This window comes from Eleutherodactylus coqui, chromosome 9 (assembly GCF_035609145.1).
Source record: "Eleutherodactylus coqui strain aEleCoq1 chromosome 9, aEleCoq1.hap1, whole genome shotgun sequence".
NCBI lineage: Eukaryota > Metazoa > Chordata > Amphibia > Anura > Eleutherodactylidae > Eleutherodactylus > Eleutherodactylus coqui.
The window spans coordinates 63,356,070-63,382,262 of NC_089845.1; the positions used below are offsets into that span (position 1 = coordinate 63,356,070).

The 26,193-nt window shown below is 40.2% G+C and overlaps 1 protein-coding gene across 3 annotated transcripts in view; it reads left to right on the forward strand.

The window, feature by feature from the left end:
• The window catches only part of MBP (myelin basic protein), a 183,434-nt gene that overhangs the window by 134,538 nt on the left and 22,703 nt on the right, over positions 1–26,193 (forward strand). For 2 of the 3 annotated variants that reach the window (XM_066579475.1, XM_066579474.1), the window contains exon 4: positions 2,352–2,773. In XM_066579475.1, the coding sequence (XP_066435572.1) occupies positions 2,352–2,773 (422 nt within the window). The remainder of the gene's footprint in view (positions 1–2,351; positions 2,774–26,193) is intronic. The other variant, XM_066579476.1, reaches the window with a different exon arrangement.

The following is a 26,193-nucleotide window of genomic DNA, read 5'->3' on the forward strand; positions in this document are numbered from 1 at the left end:
ATGCTGCATAAAATGAACGACCGGGAAAAGTAGTTTAGTCGTTGGCTGACGCTCAGACCGAACGATTTTTTGAATGATAATCATTCGGTCTAAAAGTACCTTTAAAGATGTGAAAACTTCTGAATGAGACTCAAGGATGAAGCAGTCACCTGGTACTGTAGCACTAGAGTCGCATCCATTACCCTGCTGCGGTAACAGACGCCTATTATATTGGATTCAGTCATTTTCTCCCCTGAAACAATGCTGAAGCTGATAACAAAGCTGATCCTTCCAAGCAAGGGTGTAACTACAATAAACTGACAGAATGGGCCTGCTGTGATATTGAACTACCCCAAAGTTCCTGGTCTTGTGTTATGTGATATAGATGAAGTAGAAATCTTTTAACTGTTTTTATTCTTCACACTTGATAGCTTACAGAGTAGAGATGAGTGAGCATACTCGCTAAGGACGATTGCTCGAGCGAGTATTGTCCTTAGCGAGTACCTGCCCGCTCGGAAGAAAAGGTTCGGTTCCGGTGGGGGGCGGGGAGCGGCGAGAGAGAGCAGGGGGGAACGGAGGGGAGATCTCTCTCTCCCCCGCGCTACCCCTGCTCACTCCCGCAACTCACCGCTCCCCCGCGCCGGCACCCGAACCTTTTCTTCCGAGCGGGCAGGTACTCACTAAGGACAATACTCGCTCGAGCAATCGTCCTTAGCGAGTATGCTCGCTCATCTCTATTACAGAGTTACGATAAGTAAATTGTACTCGCAGTACCGTGAAAGACCGACAATAAGAGTGAGATCACCAAATGACAGCTCAACAATGTCTCTTCTAGATTTTCATAGAAAACAGAGTACTATGATAATATCTTTAATCCTTTTGTCTGTCTATATTGGTGATTACTAGAAGTCATTTCAAATATTCTGGAGTTTACCCTATTCCCATAAAACATACATAAACCCCCCTTATATTACAGCGTAGCTTCATGGTCACTGTAGTTTGTCCTGCCAATTGCTGTTGGTTGAAGGCAACAGTGCAGTAATTACGATCGATCGTATTAATGAATGTTGGAGCAGCTGAAAGGACTGTAAATGGCTTGAGGAAAATCTCAAAGACTAAATTGAAACTAAAGTGTTTCTAAGTTTTATGTAAAAAAAAAAAATGCTTAGGCCAGGTTCACATCTCTGCTAGAACCTCCATTCAAAGGTTCCATTGCAGATTCGGCACGAAATACCAGAAGCACTTTTTCTTCCGGTAAAATGCCAGGCAGCTGAGCGGAAACCGAACGGACCCCAATATAGTCAATGGGGTCCGTTCAACACTGTTCGGTACCATCATAAGGTTGCCTTTTTTGACCAGGAAACAGTGCCGAACGGGCCCCATTATAGTCAATAGGGTCCGTTTATCACTATTCAGTTTCATCATAAGAGTGACCCATTTGGCCAGGGAATTATCCCCTTTCCTGTTCCCCAAATGGAGCCGGAAAACGAAAACCCGGCCCCAGAAATGAAAGCAGCCTTATTCGTTGCATAGTGAAAAGTTATGCAACTTTCTAATGCACTTTATGGTCAGCTTGCTCACTATTTTCAAAGTTTCCGATTTGCTTTCAACAATTGGAAACATTCTTATTTACATCTAGCATGTGAAATTCTGTCCCGATGTATGTCCTTCTGACTCAGGTGCTGGCCTTGATGGAGGTTTTTTCCAAGATGTTAAAATGTCTGCATATAGGCTTAAAATGTAAAAATAAAGCGTTACCTCTCTGATTCCACTCCGGTCTTCCATCTTGTACATAGTAAAGCGTTTTGAATTGCAAATGGATTTTAGTGAATCTTCTAATCAATAAAGTACATTTCTTACGTGGTCTTGTGTACCAAGGTTGTAAAGCACCCCAAAAACCTGACCACAAGAAATGAGTAGCTTTCATGCGGTAGTCTCCTGTAACACCATAAAGGTCTTTAGTCAGGAGCTGGTGCTTTATTTCTTCATAGTTGACAATCTTCAGGGATACTTACCTGTCTGCATTTACAGAAGTGATGCTGAAAAAAGTTATCGCAGTAGGTAGTCAAAAAAGTTGGGTTTGCTACTTGAAATAGCTAATAGATGGTATTTCTTTCAGTTGCTTGCTGTAGCTCCTATTGAGATTGTACTTCTGATAAGTTCTAATCAAGCTTGTTATGTGTAAACTACATTTATTGAGCTGACATCTTGAGAAGTATTTTCCCCAGTTCACTTGTAATTCCTCCCTCTGAAATGCCATGAACATATTCTTAGAGCTTTGCGTGAAATAGCTAAATCAGGATAGTGAGAAGAAGGACTCATTGTTTTCTTTTCACAGCCCTGCATTCACATCTCCCTCTTATTATTTGCAGCAGATGTGAACCAGAACAATGGCACCTCATCCAAGAGCACGGCGGTGACTGACTCCACGAGCACAGAAGACCCCAAGAATGACTGGAAGGGTGCCAACCAAGCAGACGCTGCCTCTCGCCCACACTTGGTCCGCCTTTTTTCCCGAGATGCTCCTGGAAGGGAGGACAACACCTTCAAAGATCGGCCCTCTGAATCAGATGAGCTTCAAACCATCCCAGAGGACAGTGGAACAACTTCACCAGAAACGGATTTGATGGCATCACAGAAACTGTCTCGTGGTCACGGATCAAAACACATGGCATCAGCAAGCGCTTCTGACCACTCTAGACATGGAGCCCACGGGCGGTACAGGGACTCAGGTCTTCTTGACTCACTGGGCAGGCTCTTTGGAGGTGACAGGCATATCCCTAGGAAGGGAAAGGTGAGCACTGAGGAATAGAGAAAATTATTAGCAAGAGTCAAATGAACTGGGGGTGCAGTGGATATCTTGTGTTATGTAATACCTAAGATGTTGTCCTAAAAATTTGTGAACTATTAGCACCTCATTCACTAAACGCTGCAGCCGAGTTGTGCTCTGGCAATAGGTACTAACCAGTATTGAATGAGGTACTAGCCACTGGATGATTGCGCTGTTAATTGATTTCCTCAATGTATCTAGAACTGGCTATATTTACAATCATCCTGACATTGACGCAAGTATGAATGTGATTTACTGACTCTATGCTTTCTATATCTTCAGTGAAATGCAAAAATCATTGATCCGTGATTTAATAAGTAAGCGTCTCAGAAAATACCGATTTTAACCATCCAGTTTGATGCAGTGCCTTATACTGTCAGTTATCCAAATAATTTCTCCATTATGCTTATAACATAAAAAAAATCTACATTTCTCAGCACTAGCCGTGTCGAAAGAATATCTTCTCACCCTCTGCTAGGCTGCAAATTACAGTGCTTGTTAGTGTAAATGGAAGAAAGATTTCCCAGACCTTATTTGATGTATGACCATGTGCTATAAGGTAATCAGTCTATGTATTTTCCATATTAGTGTAGATCTGCTTTACATGAACACCAAATACAGTTCTAGTCCAGTGAAGGATCTTGAAATTCGACTTTTAGAGTGTTCTCACCTCCCTGATTTGCTGCAGATATTGTTGCAGATCTGCAGCTGATTTCACCCTTTCAATTGATTCAAATTGTAGGGGTGAAAACTGCAGCAGATCTGCACCAAAAGCCACTCGAAAATTTGCAGCAGATCAGCGAAATACGAACACACCCTGCCAGTAGGGTAAGAACCTCTCTAAATCTCCTCCACTGTCTGATTAAGATCTATTACAAACTGGCAAGTAAAAGTGTAAGTTCTATATAGATACAGTATTTCTGGTAATAATCATTTATGGACAGAACTTTTTAATACCCAAACATATTGCCGAAGAGTTATCAAGAGTTATCAAAACTGGTGTAAGTGGAGGCCTCTAAAAATGAGACCTGAACTCTGATTGGTGGCTTTGGGCGACTGTGCCGAGTTTTCTTATGACTAGTTTTGATAAATGTCACAAAGCCAGCAAAAGCCGGATGTCCTCACACAATCTTTGCTAGCAATTTGCAACATTGTAATCTTAATCATGCAACATATTCTGTAACGCCTACATAAGGAGTTTAATGGTTATGCCGCAAAAATCGGTTTTGCTATTTAATAACATTTTGGTACTCAACGCAGACTTTAAATAGGGTGAAAGAGAGTTGTTGCAATTGTAAATTAGCTCCTTGAATGGAACAAGCAATTTTGTAGATAAAGGATTAGCAGCACATGAATCAAAAGTCGGAAACTACATACTGACGTTAATATTTATATACTTTTTTATATGATATTTCTATGTGAAGCCAAATAGATAAAACTCCATAGCATTTTTTGGACTATTGAAAGCCTTGTGAAATTAGTTCTTTCTATTAGGCGAATGCATGGCTCTTTATGAGGAAAGAGTATAAAACACCTATCTTGACATGCGTTTTTAGAAATACAATAGTATAATTCCTACTTAGACCTAAAATATATGAAAGAGATCGCTACCCTTTCATCAGGCTAGGAATAAAGCAGTGAATGTCATTACCAAAGGAAAATGTGACCTTTAACTGAATAAAATGATTTTCTTTGAGCCTTTTCTGAATATAAAGTTTTTGTGAAGGAGCAATTTCATACTTTTTCTATAGAAAGGAATGACATCTGTGTAGTGTCAGGCTTAGCAAAGTCAAGATGTGCTAGGACAATGGGCTATGATGGATGGACATAAGCAATTGTGTACAGATCAAGGTGCAGGTTACAATGTGATTATTAGGCTTGGAATAAAGTGCTGTTCAATTCACTCTGAGCCAAGGTTACCACAAGGACATAGACCCGCGATACAGGCTTAGAGTCCAAAACCTTTACTCATACTGTCAAATATGTTTTTAAGTGGAGAAGAGAAAATATGTAGAATTTGGTGGCTAATAAGACAAATATTTTAATGGACTGGCAATATAAGCCTGTAAGTGATGGTTATATCTGAATACCATGTTTTCTTTGATTGATTCACAATTCTGTGCTGATAAGTTGCTAAATATATTTTTATAGTGGTCTTCTATGGAGCTATGTATCCCATGCTTAGCTGTAGAGTTAAATGATAAAAATTCTGTCTGCCTGTATTGGTCACTAGAGGGAGACGTGGAGCTCAGTGCATACTGTGTTGTTTTTGAATTCAGTCTATAAACCGTAAACACCTAAGCTCCCTCTAGTGGTAGCTGAAGGAGTCAACATTTTAAAATGATAGTCATATTTTGCAGTGGATGTGGCGCTTTGTATCAGAAACGCAGCTCAGCCCGCTATAAAGATTTATTTAGAGGTTAGTGCAGGTTGTTGGACTTAATGATGATATGGTGTTAAAAGATGGACATTTACTTTGAAGGCGTATATAGAAAACAACCCAAAAGTTTAGCCTTTAGTAGGAAATTTACAAGTAGCTGGACTCAGAAATCCAATCCTAGTTTAGCAGTTAACTAGTAGCAGTTTTAGATTATTGCCCAGGCAAACCCCACCAGTTTATAATGACATTGATTGGATTACGAAAAGTTAACTTGGGGACCTTGTACATAGTTAAATTGATACAAAGTTAGGTTATCTGTCTGTCTCGTTGGTTTGTACAGTTCAGAGGATGATATAGATTCCACTGAAATGTCGTAGTGTTTAGGACATATATACGGGTACATGCATTTACAAGCTGCCTAGTTGTCATATACTTAAGTGTTCGGATAGAGATTTTCAAGTGTTCCTCAGTTATTGCCCTAATGTATTAAATGATTCTTCTTAGTAGAGCTGTGGATTCTAGAACTAGCAATTAGTGTTTAGGAAAATAATCTCGCATATGAATGAGATGTGCTCCTTTTCATCTATGTGCGCTATTTATTATACCCTATCTACCGTTCCTTTGTGCTCGAGATGAGCTTATGTGAGCAGTACGTGTTATTTCTTGCTGTACGTTCTGTAAAGCTCGTTCTTGTCAATAAGTGTTCTCCGACCAAGATCAAATTAATGAAAGACTGGAAATGGTATTCTGGCTTTGTTTTATGCTTTAGTGTTTTCACTTCGGCTGTAAGCTATAGAAGAAAAGCAATGCATTGGCTCCGTGTAATTATTACTTGTTTGGTTAGGAGTCAGCTAGCGTATTGTGGACATGCTCAACACACGCTACAGTACTTGTTTATGCGGGTGGTCAATCTTCATTGAGCTTACTGGCAGCTAATCAGATGTGCTTTCTTTTAAAAGCTCCATTTACAATTCTGAGCTTCTGAAAAGCAAATCTGCAGGCACAAGTGTACCGTGCTATGCTAGAGTGTACTAATCATGTTATACATTATGTATTATAAACCTTTTATGCAGTTCTGTTCCAAAAGTAGGAAACACTCGACAGGATTGTTGCCAAATTTTATAAAATGACTTACATTTGTAGTGCACTCTTCCACTTTAGATTGCACACAGACGGTTATGATGTAGAATGTATGGGTCCACCACAACCTACACTGGCCCTTTTATAGACCATTGGTAGTGCTTGGGTTTGGTTAGTACTCAGGTAGTTCCACTTTGGGATCGGAATATCTTCATGCGTAGAAACTCAGGGCACAAAGTTAAAGTTTGCTAAACATTTATTAGTACACAAGTAAGCTTACACAAGTGCCTGCGGTGGATAATAGCCCACCTGTCTTAAGCCTTTACCAGCATGTTTAAGCTCTGCAGTCCTGGTTTTTGTCCTAAACCGCATAGACTTGGGATTTTAGAATTCTTTACCATACAATAAGAGTTGACCCAAGTCTAGGATTTACTTACTGCCCCTCCAGTGTGTTCTGAGATGCATCTTAGTGTTGAGAGTATTTACTGATAACATGGTACTCACCATTAATCAATTCTGCATGACTAGGGGACAAATTAGGGAAGTTCAATGGGGTTTTAGATGATACCTGATAGATCTTCTACTACATGACCAGCTGAAATTGTTTCTGAATATATCGTTAAAGTTTTTTATATTGCGATATTAACAGGCTGCTATATAAGTTAGATATACCCATCAATGCTAACCTAACTAGTTCTGACCTCCGTTTTTAAAATATCGGTTCCCATTTGGAAACCCAGTGAAATATTCACACTTGTCAAAGGAGTCATTTCAATCATAAGTTACACGGGTCGTTCCACCAAGGAACATAGTATGGTGCCAGCTGGTGTTCACAGTGTATAGCAATGTGCTATACAGTTGAGTGCTAGTGGTAGACACACATGGACAGTTACTCTCCTCATAGCCAGTTCCCTATGTACTGATCCTCTGTTCATTTCAGAATTTTGGCTTTTGTCTGGGAAAGGGTAGAGCCTCTGCAGTAGCATGACAATATATATTGTTAGCTGCCAGAGGGGTAAGGAGACTGATTTTATCTAGAGCCAGTCCCCAGGAGTAAAGATGGAGGAAACATGGATGCAAAGAATGATGAAAAGCCTGGAAACACTGTAAATTACTTTAAAGGGGGTGTCCGACATAGTTTAAAAAAATGGTTTGCCATGATAGAAAATAATAAACAAGTGTATAATCACTTCTCCCGACATCTTCTACGATGCAACTCTGCCCTCAGCGCCTGGTCTGTGTTTAGAGACTGCAGTCAACCTATGCATGGGACATCACAGGCTGCTGCAACCAATCACAGACCTCAGCACTCAAACGTTGAGGTCTGTAATTGTCTGCAACAGTCTGTGATGTCCCCTAAAAGGCTGCTGCAGCCTATAAGCATTACGTCACAGGTGAGACCCGGAGCTATCAGCACGGGAGATGTGAGGAGCCAGGGGAGGTGAGTATACACTTGTTCATTATTTTCTATCACAGAGAACCCATTTTTTATGTAAGACAAGACCTTTAACCCTTTCCAATCCACTGTCTGATGTCTGAAGACATTATGATTTAAGGCTGTGCAGCTCCGATGTTGGAAGACATCCGTCGGGGTTCTCTTACTGTATATTGCCAGCCTATCTGCTGTTGGAGCCTATCCAATGTGTCCCCTCATGCAGTACTGGCTTTAACCAGCATATAGCACCATTGTATAACAGCAGAAAAAGAGTAAGCCCCCTAGGAAAACCAGGATACAAATTGGATTGGAAAGGGTTAAAACAGCTACAAGCTGCCTTTCAGGGTATGAAAATGGTTCATCGGATAACCTATTTAAGGAGTCCCTGTTTTTCAGTTCTGCAATATGATTACAGGTTCGCTATAGGTGGACCATCACATTATCTGGTTGGTGACTTAGAGATTTTGCACCTTTCACCCCTGGAAGGTACTCAGATCCATTATCCTACTTCATTTGCTATGTTGTGCAAAATTAGAAGTAGTAACTAACTGATTGAAAGTTTTATGCAGCAACTATTGGGTGGGACCAACTAACTTTATGTTACAGCTTTTCCAATGCCTGTATGCATTATATTAAGGGGTTTATATTCGCTGTAGACGTTGATTTCTCTTTTTGTTATAGTGTATGTTACCTAATACTAATGCACAGTGAAATATTCTTGGGTACAGTGTTTTCCAAATCAAAAATGCAAATAATTATATAATCCGTATATAGTATAAATGAAGTGTTTGTATGTATCTACATTTGCAAATGTAAGATTGGTAGACACGAATAAGGACATTGTATTCATCTCTGATTATAAATCATAGCACATTGTGTATATTGTATGATGTCTTATGATTCATTATGTCTTAGCTTTAAATGTTAAGCTATAATAAACATTTATTAGAAAATAATTACTACTAATTGCCTCTTTATTTTTGTTTGTTAATTTATTAATATGTATTACTACTAGAGATGAGCGAGCATACTCGGTAAAGCGATTTACTCGAGTAACTGCCGGCTCGTCCCTGAAGATGCGGGGGGGGGTTGCGAAGGGAATTGGGAGGGAGAGAGAGATCTCTGTCACTCTCCCACCCCCCGCTCCCCCGCACCGCCCCCCTCCCCCACCCGGATCTTCAGGGACGAAGTTACTCGAAAAAGGCAATGCTCTCTCGAGTAAATCGCCTTACCGAGTATGCTCGCTTATCTCAAATTAATACTGGACTAATATCTGAAACTTCAATTCCGTTACACATAAGAGATTTAGAAGAAGGTTGGAAGAGAACCGTTCACATCAACAGTAGTTGTTTTTTTTTTTTAAGTAGTACTCTACACATACAGATAACATAAGTGTACTTCCAACTTAGGTAAATATAGTAGCAAAGGCATTAAAGCCGCCCAATGACTCTTCTCCTTGTTCCCGATTGCTTACGAAATGCTGCAGCACATTTCAGGGTGAAACCTAGTTGTCGGCAGTGTGCGTGTCTGGCAGCATTCTGTTCTGCCCTAGATTTGGGCAGCATGAAAAGTTCACCTTAATGTTCGGATAGGGCGTGATGAAAGAGAAGAGGTGCAAACAAGTGTGAAAACCTACTAATCCAAGATGTGGGTTCTTGAATTCTCAATCAAGCTACGTGTTCTGCTGGTGTAAGTCTGTACTTTAACATTAGGCAAAAATTCTGAAGTTCAAAAATAAATTTCATCAAAAGGCATATAGGTTTCTAAAATTCAAAGCAAAACCAAAAAGTAACCTTTTTGCTTCACAGTTTTATTTTACCTTTGCATCTCAGGTAACTACTAGACTTTATACTAATATCCATCATTTACATCTTAAACATTTCTGTCATCACCCGAACAAGCTAAAGCTTTTGCATATATCGACCTAAAAAGTGTGTTTTGTAAAAATACCATGGCAACAATTATCATGCAGTTTGTTTTTTTTAACTGAAACCAGAAATCGATCTGGTTGGAAGGAGAAGTAGAAGTCCTTCCTTTGTATTTCCTCTTTCTATTGAATCCACTTCTGGCTTTGGCATAAAAAAAAAAACTGCCACAAAACCTGCGCGGTTAAAAAAAAACAAAAAAAAAACTCTGCGTGAGAAACCACTCCGATGGCGGTATGAAGAGCGTTCATGAGAACGAGGTAAGTGTCTTCTGATACACTACCAGCCGTACTAACAACTGCATAATATACCTTGTTGTGCCCATTTTTATCATTCATGGAACTGGATCTAGTTGTATTATTCTGCTTGTCTTGTACAAAGGCTTGTTTGCAGCTCATTCATATTCTATTAATTACGAAAGAAACATATGTGTTGTTTTCAAGCTTGCAAACAAAGTTCAGATATATGGCCTCTAGACAAAAGATGATACACTTGCTCGAGGATTGTGAAGCACACATCCATGGGGATACATTCCAATTTATACTCTACAAAGAGATATACAGAATTGCGTTCAACACAGTCCCAAAACGATCACACTCCAATAGACATTACATTGTTGAGAGTTGAACAACTTCCCAAAAGTCCTGGGTTTGGGCAGCTGAAGAATACTTTATGTAGATTTCTAAATGCCTGCCAAGATCCAGTGCGCCAACACTATTGCAATAGCCAGTGTTAGTGCTAGGCATTAACTATGGGCAAAGTCCCAATACTATCATGCAGTGCTTGGTACCAATGATTCTATGCTGCTGTTGCTGCCAATTATGTATTACAGGCTGTTAATGAAGTAGCAGTTATACATCGTTAAACATAATGTAACATAGCAGTGATGATATCCTAATAGAAAGACCCAATCTACAGTTCAGTGTGCAGTCCTGATCATGGGGCCAAGTGACTGACGCTGTGTACTTAGTTCTTCAAAGAACGGGTGTTGATATGAGGGGTTGGAAGAGCATTTGCCATAGATATAGAGGGGACACTACTGGAGGCACTAACAAGAGTTATTAAAGAATAGCGCGTTATCCGCATCAATGACTGTATCATGACAGGGCAAGATAATGACTGAACTACCAAACTAAAGTAATACCAGAATTCGTAAGCACTACATGTATGAAGAGTAAGACTAACTGTAGACTAACTACATGACTAGACTAACTGTAGACTAACTACATGACTAGACTAACTGTAGGATGTTTGAGTGGCACATCTTGTTATTAGCAGGTTTCTGCAACCCTAGAAGCCAATGCAAGAAGGCCAAGAGCCCCAGGTTGGTAACACACCATTGGTTTGAACAGACCTTGACTTGTATTTCTTCAAAGTATGCACATTTATGAAGCATTCATCATCACAGTTCCAAGCTGGGGACTTTTTGTATTACCTAACAGAATATATGGAAAGATGTTTTTTCTTAATCAGGCAATGCATTTAGGGTGCGTTCACATTTTACGAAATTTCCGCAGCAGATCCAAAGCAAAACTGCAGGTTACAGTACAGTTGCAGAAGTAAATCTGCAGCGTTTTTTTTCCTCTACATGTGAACAGGATTTGCTTTAATCCCATTCACTTTAATAGTAAACATGTCCGCTGCGTTATTTCTGCAACGTGCGATTGCACCCTTAGGGTGGCTTCACACGAGCATGTTTTTGCGCGCACATAGGTGCGCACCCATGTACGTGCAAAAACGCGCGAATGCAGATCCGTACATTGTCCTCAATGGAGCAGTGACCGCAGCTCTTCCCGGGCAAGAGCTGCCTGTGATTGGCTGAGCACCTCAGCCAATCACATTCAGTTCTTTCAGCAGGCGGGGATTTTAAATCCCCGGCTGCTGATAGATCAGCACCACAGTGCAGGGGACAGCAGGAGAAGATAAGGCTGAGCCCCGGCAGCTGAAGGGAGGTGAGTATCTATTTTTTAAAGCATGTTTACTAGATTTTCAGAGAAGGACTTATATTTAAAGCCCTTCCCTGAAATTAATTGCCAGCAGCACAATCCTCTACCGCAGCTGACATGTGTGACAGCTGCGGTCGAGAATTGAAGAATTCCTCTGCTGCATCTGTCACAGATGTGGCAGATGTAGCAGCAGGGAAGTCTTTTAACTAGCGGGGATGAAGGAAACATCTGCCCCAGCAGGGGTGATGGCAGCGGCGGGGAGGTAAGTATATATATACACATACATTTTTTTTACACTAAAATCTTTCTTTTTCAGGAAAGGGCTTATATGTAAAGACCTTCCCTGAAAAAGAATGCAGGGGTGTGGGCAGACCGTTGCTTACAATGGAGCCATCGGCAGCAGCCGCGGCTTAATTGAAAACAATGCGTGCATTCCCAATGGTGCACGCATGCGCTATCTTTGGCACGCACTTTCAAAGTACAGACATGTGTACACACCATAGGGAATGCAATGTTGCAAATACAAGCATGTTTTTGTGCGTGCACATGCACGCACAAAAACACACTCGTGTGAAGCCACCCTTAATTGGTTAGTAAAAAGCAAGGCAATAGAATACTATATTAAGATGTAACAATAATAAACATTCATTTTAATGCCCATAAGTACATTTTCTTAACAATGACCATAATACATTGCATTGCCACCATCAGTCAAAATTTAGCTTCACTCAATAGTGTTGAATGTCATTCTTGAGTATATGAAAGCTACAAGTTGACTACCATGGTTGTACAGGAACTAAGGTTACACAGGCCAAGAATTGGCCCACTGTGAAAAAGTGCCAATTGGCAAAGCTTGTTTACTGTCCTTCACACACAGCAGGTGATCAGCTATGTAGGGATGGACAATGGTTGATACGATCATTCATCACCATAGAGCTGACATTGCTTGGATGTACATCTTCCGGTTCAGGGGTGATGTACAACCAACCAGTAAGCATTCTTATGTTTGCATAAATCTGCATTTCAGTTGACCTTTGCTCTTTCACTAGCTGATATTCTGCACATTTACATGGGCTGATTTAGGTGAAATAGGCATTCGAGCTAATCTTTGTGTTTAATTGGCCCATGTCAATGCACCATAAAAATGCCCATACACATTAGATTTAAGTTGATGAAAAGGGACAATTTCAACTAAAACATCAGGTGAAACATAATGGTGAACTATTGTTTTAGCCAACCTTTGACAGATTGTCACCATCTGAAAAGAAGTCTGCCACGTTCAAAATTTTTCCCAATAGATGGACAAAAGATCTTTCCTTGTAAGAACGTTCCCAGGAAGATTTTTTGTTTGGAAGAACATATCCAGAAAGATCATCCATCAACTGGTGTCATGAAACATGTATAGCCAGTTTGAAAAATGTAATGGCCTTAATAGACTAAGATGTCTATGACGGCACCTGCGTAAAATATAATTCACGAGGCAATTGTCCGTTCAACATTAGTTCAACCACCAACCTAGTTCTGTCTAATGTATAAGGCCACCCTAAGGTGCGTGCAGAGGAAGCTGGCTAACTGCATGTATCACATCTGCTGCTTGGCATTTCAGATGGTGCTGAGATTTCCCGCACTGAGCAAGGTAGAAAGAGCTGCTTTATTCATGTTTAGTCACGCGGGAGTAAGTTAACAGTAGTAACATGGGACTGAAATTCACATGCAAAATCTATCTAGGCTGACTTTTCCTCCAACCACGGAGGATTTATGTTGTTATTGTAGTCACTCCCCTTAGAATGTTGTGTTTGCTTCTTCATTATATTATGCAATCGCTATTTATGCAACTTACTAATATGTTATGTAAGATTTTATGTAGAAAGTTAAAAACAGTGGGACTTATTTACTAATACTGTCTAAAATTTAGACAGTGCAAACGTAGACTAGACAGTCTTAAAATGCGCCAGATTTATCACTGAACGCTAAATCTGTCGAATGTTAAGACTGTCTCGTCTAAATCTACACAACTACAAGTTGGCTTACTTAAAACCTAAATGTGCGCCAACATTTTGGCGCAATTCGTGGCAATTTGGTGCAATTTTTGGCATAATTTAGGTCACGCCCCTTTTAGGCAAGTCGGGAAAGTGTCTAAAAACACATAGTAAATGTGGCGCAAGCATGTAAGACACGTTTCTGGCATAATTTGCACCAGAAAACTTGTTTTTTGAATAGTAAATAATTTCCAGAGTATTTTCCTTTGTCCTCTTTAAAATGTCTGCATAAATGTTTAGAAACCGCGTTTTCCCAAGCGCCCTTGTCACTGTTGCAGTAACAATGCAATTAAACAGAGAGCCTCTTAACCTTGCTGAAATGACATGAATAAAATAGCATATAATTACTTTATCATCCTTGATAAAGGTTAAATAACTCCTAATACAGCAGAATTAATCACTTTATATAGTACTTAACTCATAATGAAGCACTGTCATGCTTTAGAAGGATTTCACATTTTCCGTGTTGGTTATATGCGTATCTAAAATGATGTATAAAGGAATATGTTTTATTCTACATGGCATGAACAGAAATTGGATAAGCGATTCTTTTTTACAAATAAATATTGAAGATAGATGATAAACTAGATAAGATTGAAAAAAGACATTCATCCAGTTCAGGCTATTATCCAGCACTGTTGATCCAGAAGAAGGTTAAAAAAATCATAACTCTCAACTCCAAATCTGGCAATCGGAATAACTTCCTGGATCAACATCCCATCAGAAATAATCAGGGACTATAACGTGTAATATTACACTCAAGAAAGGCATCCAGTCCCCTCTCGAACTCTCTTAGGGAGTTCGACATCACCATGTCCTCAGGCAGAGAGTTCCATAGTCTCACTGCTCTTACTGTAAAGAACTTCCTTGTATGTTGGTATAGAAACCTTCTTTCCTCTAGACGTAGAGGGCGCTCCCTTTTTACAGTCACAGTTCTGGATCAATAACACTTCTGAAAAGGAAACTAGTTACTGTAACATGTAATATTGCTACACTTAGGTCAACTGCACACAAGCGGACTTGCAAGACGGAATCCAGAGCAGGCCTCTGGATTACGCAGCAAATACTGCCGATAGCATTCTATGGAAAAGCGTTTTTTTCCTGTCCACGGGCGGAAATCAATAGCGATTTTCTACTTGAGGAACAAAAATTGTAGCGTGCTCTATTTCAGTGCAGATTCCGCACGGACGGCTTCCATTGAGTTCAAGCCCTTCCGCAGTGACATTGCGGAAAGGTTGCAGGTACCAACATCATTGCCTAGCGATGGCACGGGAAAAACAGAGTTTTGCTCTAAAATAAAGTATGTACTGCGCAGTACAGAAGAAAATGCACGTATGCCGGCTGCGGGCTCATGCATGCGGAATCCGACCCAGTCGTGTGCAGTCAAGCTTAAGAAAGGCGTTCAGGCCCTTCTTGAACTCTTTTAGGTAGGTAGATGGATGCACTAATCTTTAGTTGGAACCCTGTTATTTACATACGGGAAGCTTTTTGGGTTATCTATAGTGTTTTGTCCATTTGCCTTTTCAAATTTTCACCAAAATGCATCCTGTAAGACAAAACAAAAAGTTGGAGATAGTTTCCTTTGTTTCCTCTTCTAGGATGTCTTTATTGCATTGAAAAACATATTGCACATTTTGTGAGGTAGGACATTTGGAAATGTGGAATGAAAGAACCTGATGTGGCCATGGAAACTGTGCTGATGTTCATGGATTTGATTCAAAAACAGAAAAAAAAAATGTAATATCTTGTGCCGCGGTTCATTAAAGAACTGTAGTGTGTGTGCGTGACTGTGTGTATATATAACATACATGCACACACTGCACTTTATTGATTAAATGCACCACCCAAATTACCAATTTTTTGAGAACTGAATAAAAGAAGCTGGTCTGTGATAAATATGGATTTATACAGGCAGATAAATACTTGGATCGCAGATACTTTGAGAGAAACATTTAAGGCAATCGAGGCACAATTCATTTAGAAACAATGAACAAAGTATATTTACTTGCCTTATAAGTAGTGTATTAAAATAAATGAGCTGTAGTGCATATAGTCACATTAACCTTCTCCAATCCACTGTCTGACGTCTGAAGACATTATGATTTAAGGCTGTACAGCTCCGATGTTGAAAGACGTCCGTCGGGGTTCTCTTACTGTATATTGCCAGCCTCTCTGCTGTCGCAGCCTATCCAACGTGTCACCTCATGCAGTACTGGCTTTTGCCAGCGTATAGCGCCATTGTATAACAGCAGAAAAAGAGTAAGCCCCCTAGGAAAACCAGGATACTAATTGGATTGGAAAGTGTTAACAGTCACTGTATTTCATTGATATATAATATAGTTTCTGCTGTTAACTTGTGGCCAAGACTTTATTGCCTGTTTCAAAAAGTTGTGATCATAATAATAAAAAGCGCATATTCCTCATTACTCAGAAATGGAATCATTAATAAATAAAAAGTTTGCATGCCCAGATCTGTAATGTTCTGTTCCTACTGTTTCTAGTTTGTATTGGCACAAAGTAATTACTTTTCAGCTTCCTGTTTTTCCTCGTTCTTTGGAGGGTGGTTATGCAATGAATTGCAATTTAGTTTTCAAGAAGCAGAATAAAATCTGAAGAAACCTGAAAGTGCTGATCCCTGAATAAGATAATGAGAAGGTGGATTCAGCAATATTGTATATCTAGGCTTGAAGGATCAAACATACTGTATCTGATCCTGACTATAGCCTGACAAAAGAGCTTATAGGGATGGTTTTGCTTTCAACTTCTTGGATTCCTGCCCCAATGACCTGCTCTTATAACTGGGGAATGAAAGATGTATAAATGGGGAGTCGTCATCCGTCTACTGACACTCCTGATAGATTTCACTCCTAGTTTGTACATCAATATCTCTCTCTCTCGCACTCTTTCTATTTACTCTTATTTTTAATGAAAATGTAAATATAAGGAGAAATTTACCCAAAGTTTAAGCACTGATTTTCTAGCATCTAATGGCAAATATCATCTTTACCTAGTAATATAGTGTGTAAGGTTGAAATAAAGATATATGTCCATCTAGTTTGGCCTAATAACCCTGCTCACCCCCAATGTTGATCCAGAAGAAGACAAAAAAAAAACAATGAGGTAGAAGACAATTTTCCTAATTTTAAGGGAAAAAATTGCTTCTTGAATCCAATCCAATAGAATAACTCCCTGAATCACCGACCCTTCTGAAGTAACTAGTGATATAACATGTAATATTGTTACACTCATCATCACCACGTCCTCAGGCAGAGAGTTCCATAATCTCACTGCTCTTACAGTAAAGAACCCCTTCTATGCTGGTGTAGAAACCTTCTTTCCTCTAGACGTAAAGGGTGCCCCCTTGTTACAGTCATAGTCCTGGGAATAAATAGATGGGAGAGGTATCTGTAATGTCCCTTGCTATATTTATATGTAGTTATCAGGTCACCCCTTAGCTGTATTTTTTCTAAACTAAATTACCCCAATTTTGATAACCTCTCTGGGTATCCGAGTCCGCCCATTCCATTTATTAACTTAGTTGCCCGTCTTTGAATACACTCCAGCTCTGATCAGTCTTTCCTGAGTACTGATACCCAAAACTGTACACAATAATTTAATAAATTAAAGAGGAAAGGCAATGTTCTCGCCATGTGCCCCTATACTCTTTTTGATGCACCTTTTTGCCTAGGCAGCAGCTGCTTGACACTGGTTTACAGTAATTTAAAATCCCCAAGTCCTTTCCATGCCAGTTTTGCCCAGACTTTTAGGCCTCAGTCAGACGGGCATTTTTTCGCCCAAATTGCGCATGCACATGCGTCCGACGATTTTTTAAAACCATTGCTTTGCAATGGTATCGGACACATGAGCGCTTTTTTGCACTCGTCCGATAAATTATAGAACAGAAATCGCAGATAGCACCTATCTGCGATCTGCGATTCCTGTTCTCTTCTCTATATGCGCTCAATGGGGCCGGCGGCAGCAACGCCGACCCCATTGAGAACATATAGAAGACAAACCATTCTTCTCTGCCACAGCTGTAACAGCTGTGGCAGAGAAGAACGATGTTTGCCCATTGAATTCAATGGAGCCGGCAATACAGCCGGCTCCATTGAAAGCAATGGGCTGCCGGCGTGCGCGGGATGAATTGTCGGGAAGGGCTTAAATCTATAAGCCCTTCCCTGCAATTCATCCAGAAATGTGTTAAAATAAAAAATATATATATACTCACCTTGTCCCGGCAGCCGGGACAATATATATGAATTCATGAATGGGTGTGAGTGAGACCTGCCTCTGATTGGCTCAGCGCTGAGCCAATCAGGGGGCAGGTCTGACTCACACCCCCTTCACACCCACTGCAGGCCGGCCGCGCTGAACTCCGGCTGCCGGGACAAGGTGAGTATATATATTTTTTTATTTTTACACATTTCTGGATGAATTGCAGGGAAGGGCTTATATATTTAAGCCCTTCCCGACAATTCATCCCACACTCGCCCGCAGCGCATTGCTTTCAATGGAGCCGGCTGTATTGCCGGCTCCATTGAATGCAATGCGCTGGACAGCTCCGGCCCATTTCTAATGAAACGCGGCTAGGAGCAGATTTTCGGGCCCCGGTCACGCGATTTGCGGATGCGCATCCGTCATGCGATCCGCAAATCGCGCGAAAAAACGCCCGTCTGACTAAGGCCTTAGTGTGTAATGCTGACAAGTATTTTCCCTGCCCATGTGCATCTACATTTATCAGTGTTAAACCTCTTCTGCCATTTTTCTGCCCAAACCACCAATTTGATCTAGATCCATTTGCAACCGTATGCTGTCCTCTCTTGTGTTAATTACTTTACATAGCTTTGCCTCATCTGCAAATAGTCATATTTTACTACACAATCCCTCTACGAGATCATTAATAAATTTATTTAAAGAATAGGGCCAAATACTGACCTCTCTGATACCTCACTCGTAATGGTGACCAAGTCAGAATATGGACCATTAATAACCACTCTCCACTTTCTATCACTGAGCCAATTACTTACCCACATATTCTCACCTATACCAAGCATTCTCAATTTATATACCAACCTTCTATGCTGCACAAACGCTTTAAAGAAATCAAAATATATATGAGATCCAATGACTCCCCCTGGTTGTCTCTAAAGCTTCCCTCTGCATAGAAGTTAATCAGATTGCTTTGACAGGAGCAACCCCCCTGTCAAACCATGCTAATATGGAGTTATACAGCTATTTTCGTTGAGGTATTACAGGATAGCATTTCTTAGAAACCCTTCACCCATTTTACCCAGAATAGAAGTTAGACTTACCGATCTATAGTTTCCGGGTTCACTTTTTTTAACCCATTTTGAATATCAGCACCACATTTGCTATGCGCCAGTCCAGTGGAACAGACCCCATCAGTATTAAGTCCTGAAATATAATAATCAATGGTCTGTCTATCACGTTGATTAATTCCCTTAGAACCCAGGGATGTATGCTATCGGGACTTGGCAATTTGTCTATTTTAATCTTTTTCTTCCTGGGTTACACTAGTGATATTTAATAGAGAGTTTACTTTATCACTCTACATTTCATCTGACTTTCATTTTTCTGTGTGAATATACTGGCAAAAAACTATTTTAACAAATTTGCTTTCTCCTCCTCGCCTTCTACTATTTTTCCCTCACTATCATTTTACATTTTTTTGCTATTTATATAGTTGAGAACAGTTTAGGGTTAGTTTTACTCTCCTTGGCAATAAGTCTTTCTTTGTCAACTTTTGCTGCTTTTTATTTGCTTTTTGCATAATTTACTTTTTTCCTTATAGGTTTTTAAAGCTTCTTCACTGCCTTCTTGTTTCAGTAGTTTAAATGCTTTCCTTTTGTTGTTTATTGACCCCTTTACATCTTTACTGAGCCACATTGGTTTTGTCCTATTCCTAACCCTTTTATTCCTGTTGGCATGAACCGCTCACAGTGAGTATTTAAGATGTTTTTAAAAAATCTCCCATGTTTTGTCTGCACTCTTATTTCTGAGGACATTGTCCCAGTCAATAAGGTTAAAGACATCTCTAAGCCGACTGAACTTTGCCTTCCTAAAGTTTAGTATTCTTGTAGCTCCAGGAAAAGACTCCCTTTTAAAAAAGAAGTCCAAATTCCTTATATTATGGTCACTATTTCCCAAGTGTCCCCCAACCTGCACCACTGATAGATATCTTTCATATGAGCGTTTTTCTGCAGCTAATTTAGCCGCAATAAAAAATTGCGACCATGTAAAACTTTGGATTCCAATGCATTCTTTAACATTATTAGCCACGATTATTAGCAACATAACAACATCCAGCCAGCAAAGATAGGACATCGGGGGCCAAATGCGGTGGCAGATGTGTTGACGCGGCTGGAAAAGATATGTCTTGCCCTATCTTTCAGCTGTGATCAGCCGGCAGCTCCCATAGGCTTCTATAAGAGCTGCCAGCCAAGCAAGGGAGAGGGATGTCAGCTGGCTCTATTGAGCCAGTTGAAGTATTAATGCCGGCCGAAGGAATTCTGGGCTGGTGTGTCTATATGCCGCATCCGAGCGTGCGAATAGGCGAGAAAGTGCGAGATGTAGCCATGACTCAGTGATGGCTTTTTTCCACTCCAATTCAATTAGTTAATATTAACCTCAAATGGCCGTCCCTTTAATTGGGTCTTGCACAAGTTGGGAAAGGTAATAACTTTATTTATTGACAGAAACTCATTTCCTTTATTAGATCTGCAGGGTCAGTTGCATGAATTGCTTGCGTATACTGCCATCACATATAAAACTGTGCTCTTATTCCAAAATTTGCATACAATAACTGTTATTTATTTCATTGTACAGGTGCTTGTGCATGTACCATCGCTAAAGTCTTTAATTTTGACACCTAATAAGGGTTAGTGGCAGTGCCAAATTACCAAATAGGCAAAGTTGGCACTGGCCTATGGGCCCTGTGCCTCTTAGAAGATCAAAATAATATTGAGTTGATTTTGAAAGAAAATTACAATCAAGCTTTCTTAAATTATTTCCAAATGATAGAAAAAAGGAATCAACTCAAAGAAGTGAAAACTTTACTTTAAAGACTCTATAGAGAAAATGCTGTATTAGGCCTTGGTCAGACGGGCGTTTTTTCCCGCGATTTGCGGATCGAATGACGGATGCGCATGTGCAAATCGCATGACCGGGGGGCGAAAAATCGCGGGAAAATCAGCACCTAGCCGCGTTTATGGTCGCAGCAAAACGCCCGTCTGACCGGAGTAAAATCGCCGTGTGCATCAAAATGCGCATGAAACTTAGACTGGTCGGAACTTTGTTTTTCGGGACTTTTTCGCACCTTTTTCGCCGTGCACATCAAAATGCGCATGAAACTTAGCCTCCATATTACGACCACCTTGTCAGCCTTTGCCATTTCATTCAAGTTCTCACATCCTACAAGACTCGCCAGATGACGGTAGTACAGTGCGGTGTGCTCACCAGCGAAAAAACGCAGCTAGCTGCAGTAAATGATTTTGGTGCGCACATAAAACGCCGAACGCGGATGGGCGCGATCTGCGAATCGTTGTGTCCTATAATTTATCGCATATCCGCATAAAAAGTGGACATGTGACCGATACCATAGCGAACCATTGGTTCTATATATGCGCGAATCGCATGCGCAAATCGCGTGAAAAAACGCCCGTCTGACTAAGGCCTTAATGTAGTGTAACAACAACTTAAAGCACATAAACAATAGATGTCAGATGCACATTACAGTTTTCCTGAAAAGCTCATCTTCTGTCAGCTGTTAGTTTGTAAAAAATGTTTTTGCAACCTCCGTATATGTAATGTAGAGTATTGATGGTCATCTTCATCTAGCGCCTGACATGCACACTATACTACTAAGTTCAATGTTAGCCCACTACAGCGCATGAGAAATCTGTAGAAATAAAGTTTTCTTTGAGTTATTGTGTTGCGAGTTCCCGCCGACTCCAGATCCTAGTAGAATACTCACAAGTAGAACTATTATGTTTAATAATGTACTCTTTGTAAAAAAAATAACTAACTCAAGCACCTAGAAGGAATTGTCATTTTGCAGTACATCTCAGGCGGATATGGAAGTGATTAGATGAACGGTCTTGCCACCTGAGGCCCCAAAGTGGTGGCACTCTTGACCTACAAACAGGCTCCCAGAGGCTCCTTGTGTGTAGTGAACTTGTTTTTCCACTTGTGTAGAGCTGGTTTACAACTAGACGCCTCTACAACACAATTGAACAGATGTTTTCCCATTAACAGAATTTGAGAGGGGGCGCATTATTGGAATGCGAGAAGCTGGTTGGTTATATCAACGAACTGTCCACCACCTGGGCCTTTCTGACCAGATTTTTAAGAGGTGCATTAGGGCATACACACAAGGCAACCGGGTGCAGGATGCCCTCGACAGATCACTAATAGAGAAGATCATCTGCCTAGCACAAGCAGCTTCAACTAATTTGTTGTCTGCCATCTAAAGACAGGTGGCACAATTGTTACATGCCTCTGTATCTGTTGGAACCATTTTCAGGCACTTGACTGAAGGACATTTTGGTCTCACAGCGCCCATTGTATGTACTGCCTATGACACCCACCCACCATTGCTTCCATTTGCAGTGGTGTTGTGAATGACAAAACTGGACTGCTACAGAGTGTAACCAGGTTGTCATCAGCGACAAATCCAGACTTCATTTGGGCACTGATGATGGCTGTGCTTGTGTCTGGAGACCTAGGGGTGACAACCTCAATCCTGCCTTTGCTGCCCCACTGCTTGTGTGATGATCTGGGGGGGGGGGGAGAGGGAATACATTGCATAAGACAGTTGGTCACCTCTAGTAGTGGTATGAGGGACAATGACAGCTCAGTGATATTTGCTGCCCCATTGCTGGTGTGATGGTCTAGGGGAGGGGGGGCATTGCTTATGACAATCGGTCACCCCTAGTAGTGGTATGAGGGATGTGTTTAGGACATCCTGCCGCTATATGTGTTGCTTCTCATAGTAGGGCTTGCAAGAAGCATTTTCCAGCAGGATGATGCTCGGCCGCACACAGCAAGGGTGTCCACAGGAATGTCTCCACATTATTGGTACACTTTCATGGCCTGCTTAGTTGTCAAATTTATCGCCAGTAGAACATGTATGGGACCATCTGTGATGCCGACTTTGACAGCTTACGAGTTTGATTGCTTTAGAGGCTCAGTTACAGCAAATGTGGACCAATATACCATATGTAACCTGTATGCCTCCATGCCCGCCTGCATCACATCTTACATCCATGCTAGACGCACCAAAGCAGATACTAGAGCCTCCCTTCAAGTGTTCAGTTTTCAGCAATAAATTATCCTTTCCCTCTGATATTGTAATCACTTACTTATATCAATGTTATAATCACACATAGAAAATTCCACTCCATTCTGGCAACTCCTTCTAGGTGCTTGATTTTCTGGCAATGAGTGTATTTAATACTTTTTTAAATAATTTAATATGTTAATTTATTTAATAACAGTAAGAATTGGTAATATGTATTTTGTCAAATAAAATTGGTTTATTGTCGGGTGGTAAAATGAAAACCGTATTAGGAGATAATATGCGCAGGCGGCCTTGAGATTTCAACTGCATAGGGACCTCCAGAGGGTTTAATCCAGCACTGCCCAGTGAGGGGTCCTGTGGGGTTTTGACATGTTAGAAGTAAAAGTAAGTGAAAATAAACCTGCACTTTGCAAAAGTAGCCGCCACATCAAAGCATTGCCAATATCTGTGTAAGTTAAAGAAAACTTTTAGAGTAAGGCCTCCTTCCCACGAACGGATTTCCGCCGCGTAATACGCGGCGAAAATCCGCTGCGTTGCACGCAGCTATTAGGTTCTATTGAACCTAATAGCTCCATGCTCACGATGCGTAATTCCACCGCGGAATTACGCACCGCGATTTCTCCCGTCCTCACCCGCAGCATGCTCTATTTTCTGCGGGTGAGGACGGGCTGTACGCACTGACGGCTTCCATTGCAGTCAATGGAAGCCGTCCATTCACGCTATCTCCCGCTGTAACCAGCGGGAGATAGCGTGAAAAAACGCTTTCCCGCCCACCGCCGAGCGTCATATGACGCCAAATGACGCGGTCCGGCCGCGTCACGTGACACGGCTGGTGACGCGAGAGCGGTGGGCGGTGACGAGCGGTGACGAGCGGTGACGCGGCGGTGGTGGGCGGGGAAGCGATTTCACGCTATCTCCCGCAGGTAAGTATAGGGGCTCTGGGGGGCGCCGTGACGGGCTTCACAGCGGAATATTACGCTGCGGAGCCCGTCACGCTCGTGGGAAGGAGGCCTAAGTTTTGGTTGAATAAAATGGTAAATTTGGTTTAAAAAATGACCAAACTTTGCCAGTTTTTCTGCTTTAGGTGCCATGCACATGACATAACTGCTTGCACAGAGCCTGCACAGAGGTACATAGAGTCACTACAACATTGAGCCATGGTACCCTATATGCTACCATATGGTGCTTCTATATATCACCATATTATGAAACTATTCTCCACTATCACTATTATTCTTAGTGGAGAATACTGTAATATTGTAAATATTTAAGCATGGCACCATTTTGCTTTTTTGTCTGTCCAGAGTCTCAAAGAATCCACCAGAATCTATATGTGAAATGTATATGGAGGAACAGCAGAGCCTATAGACTTCTATATGTGTATATTACATCTCCATAAGGTCTTGTGAGTTTGCATTTACCGGTATGTAAAGGCATTGAACCAGAAATGTGAGTGGGTAGCATGTGGGTAGAGTCTATTCTTTACCTCAGTGACTTTACTGTCCCTGTCATATTTACACCTGTAGTCACTACCCTGTTCCCTGAAAATAAGACATAGCATAATTTTCCAGAATTTTTGCGGATGCAAAATGATTTTTAAGGATTTTTGAGGATGCTTCAAAAATATAAGCCCCACTCCAAAATTAAGTGCTGCTTACAGTTAATTAAAAAAGTCAATTTAAATAGTGTCCAGGCAGCTATATATGTAAAAAAGTTAAATCTTTTTGAGCAAAAATTAATATAAGACACTGTCTTATTTTCGGGGAAACACGGTATATCCAGTAAAATCATTTATTAATATCAATTAATAAATGAAGCTTTCACCATGGCTGCCTGGGGAGAAGATAAAGGTTTGTTAAAAGGAAAAAAAAAATAGAGGGGGTCTTGCTTTGTAGTTGAAAGTTGAGTTTTTTGGACCTCCCTAATAGATGCATTATACTATTCTAGATGTATCAGGATCTTGAGTGGAGTAGATGATGTAATTCATTTTTACTTGTATAAATAAAATATTCTGTCTAATTACACATCTTAATTTTCTGTTTTCAGGCTTTAATTAAACTACACTAATATAATGTGTTAATATATTATTTATTATTATATTATTGCATTATGTTAATATATTGTATCAATAAATTATATTATGGTGAATTATAGTGTCCATCTAGTTATAGATTTCACGGTAATACACAATAGTTGATCTTTAATTACAGTGCATCTCAAATCCACCCTGGTTAGGAAAATAAAATAATATTAATAATATATACCGGTATATATATATTAACTATATACATATATATATATATATACATATATATGTATGTATGCATGTATATATATATGTGTGTATATATATATGTATATATGTGTGTGTATATATATATGTATATATGTGTGTGTATATATATATATATATATATATATATATACACACATATATATATATATATATATATATATATATATATACACACACATATATATATATTTCTTCGAAAGCTCCCTCTTCTGGTAGGAACCCATCCGACCAGGTATCACTGTCATGTAACACACTTTTGATATACTGTGAATGAGACATTTCCTAGCCATACATATTGTTTCCCATTGCTCAGTAGACATGCATTCCTTCTAATGAGAGGCAATGCTGCTTTACATGCCAACTGTCTTGTCAGAGAAATTGTGTTTCAGCTATCACAATATACTTGGCAGAAGTCTAATTAATTGCTTATTCCAGATATATATCTCCTGAGGAAGTTCAACCTTCAGGTCAACCTTCTAAGTAGATAATGGTGCTTATTAGCACTGTCCCTGTTCTCTTTGAAATTCTCTGTGCTTTTAATCTCTGAAACTCACATCATGGTTACAAAAGGTGACATTATAGCGGCACTAAAAGGACAGATCTGTCACTGATACATAATTCAGCCTCTGCGGCTATAATATTATATGGTGATTGTGTAAATGTCAGTAAGCAGCACCTTTTATTTAATGCATAAGTAAAATTAAGCAAATTCACACCCTATAATTTAGCTAAAAGTCTCCTTTTACTACAAAAGTCCCCAGCGATATTTTATACTGACACCAATATGTCACTTTAAGCTGGTGATATGCAAATAAGGAGTTCCTTTAAGATGAAGTTTAAAAATTAAGCAGATTGCCCAATTAATGTTAGAAAAATACAATATTTTATCATTTTGATAATCCCCTTCAAGAATGCCCTTGTGCTCTAATCCGCACCCACCAACCAGTCAGACGGTCTCTTAGTT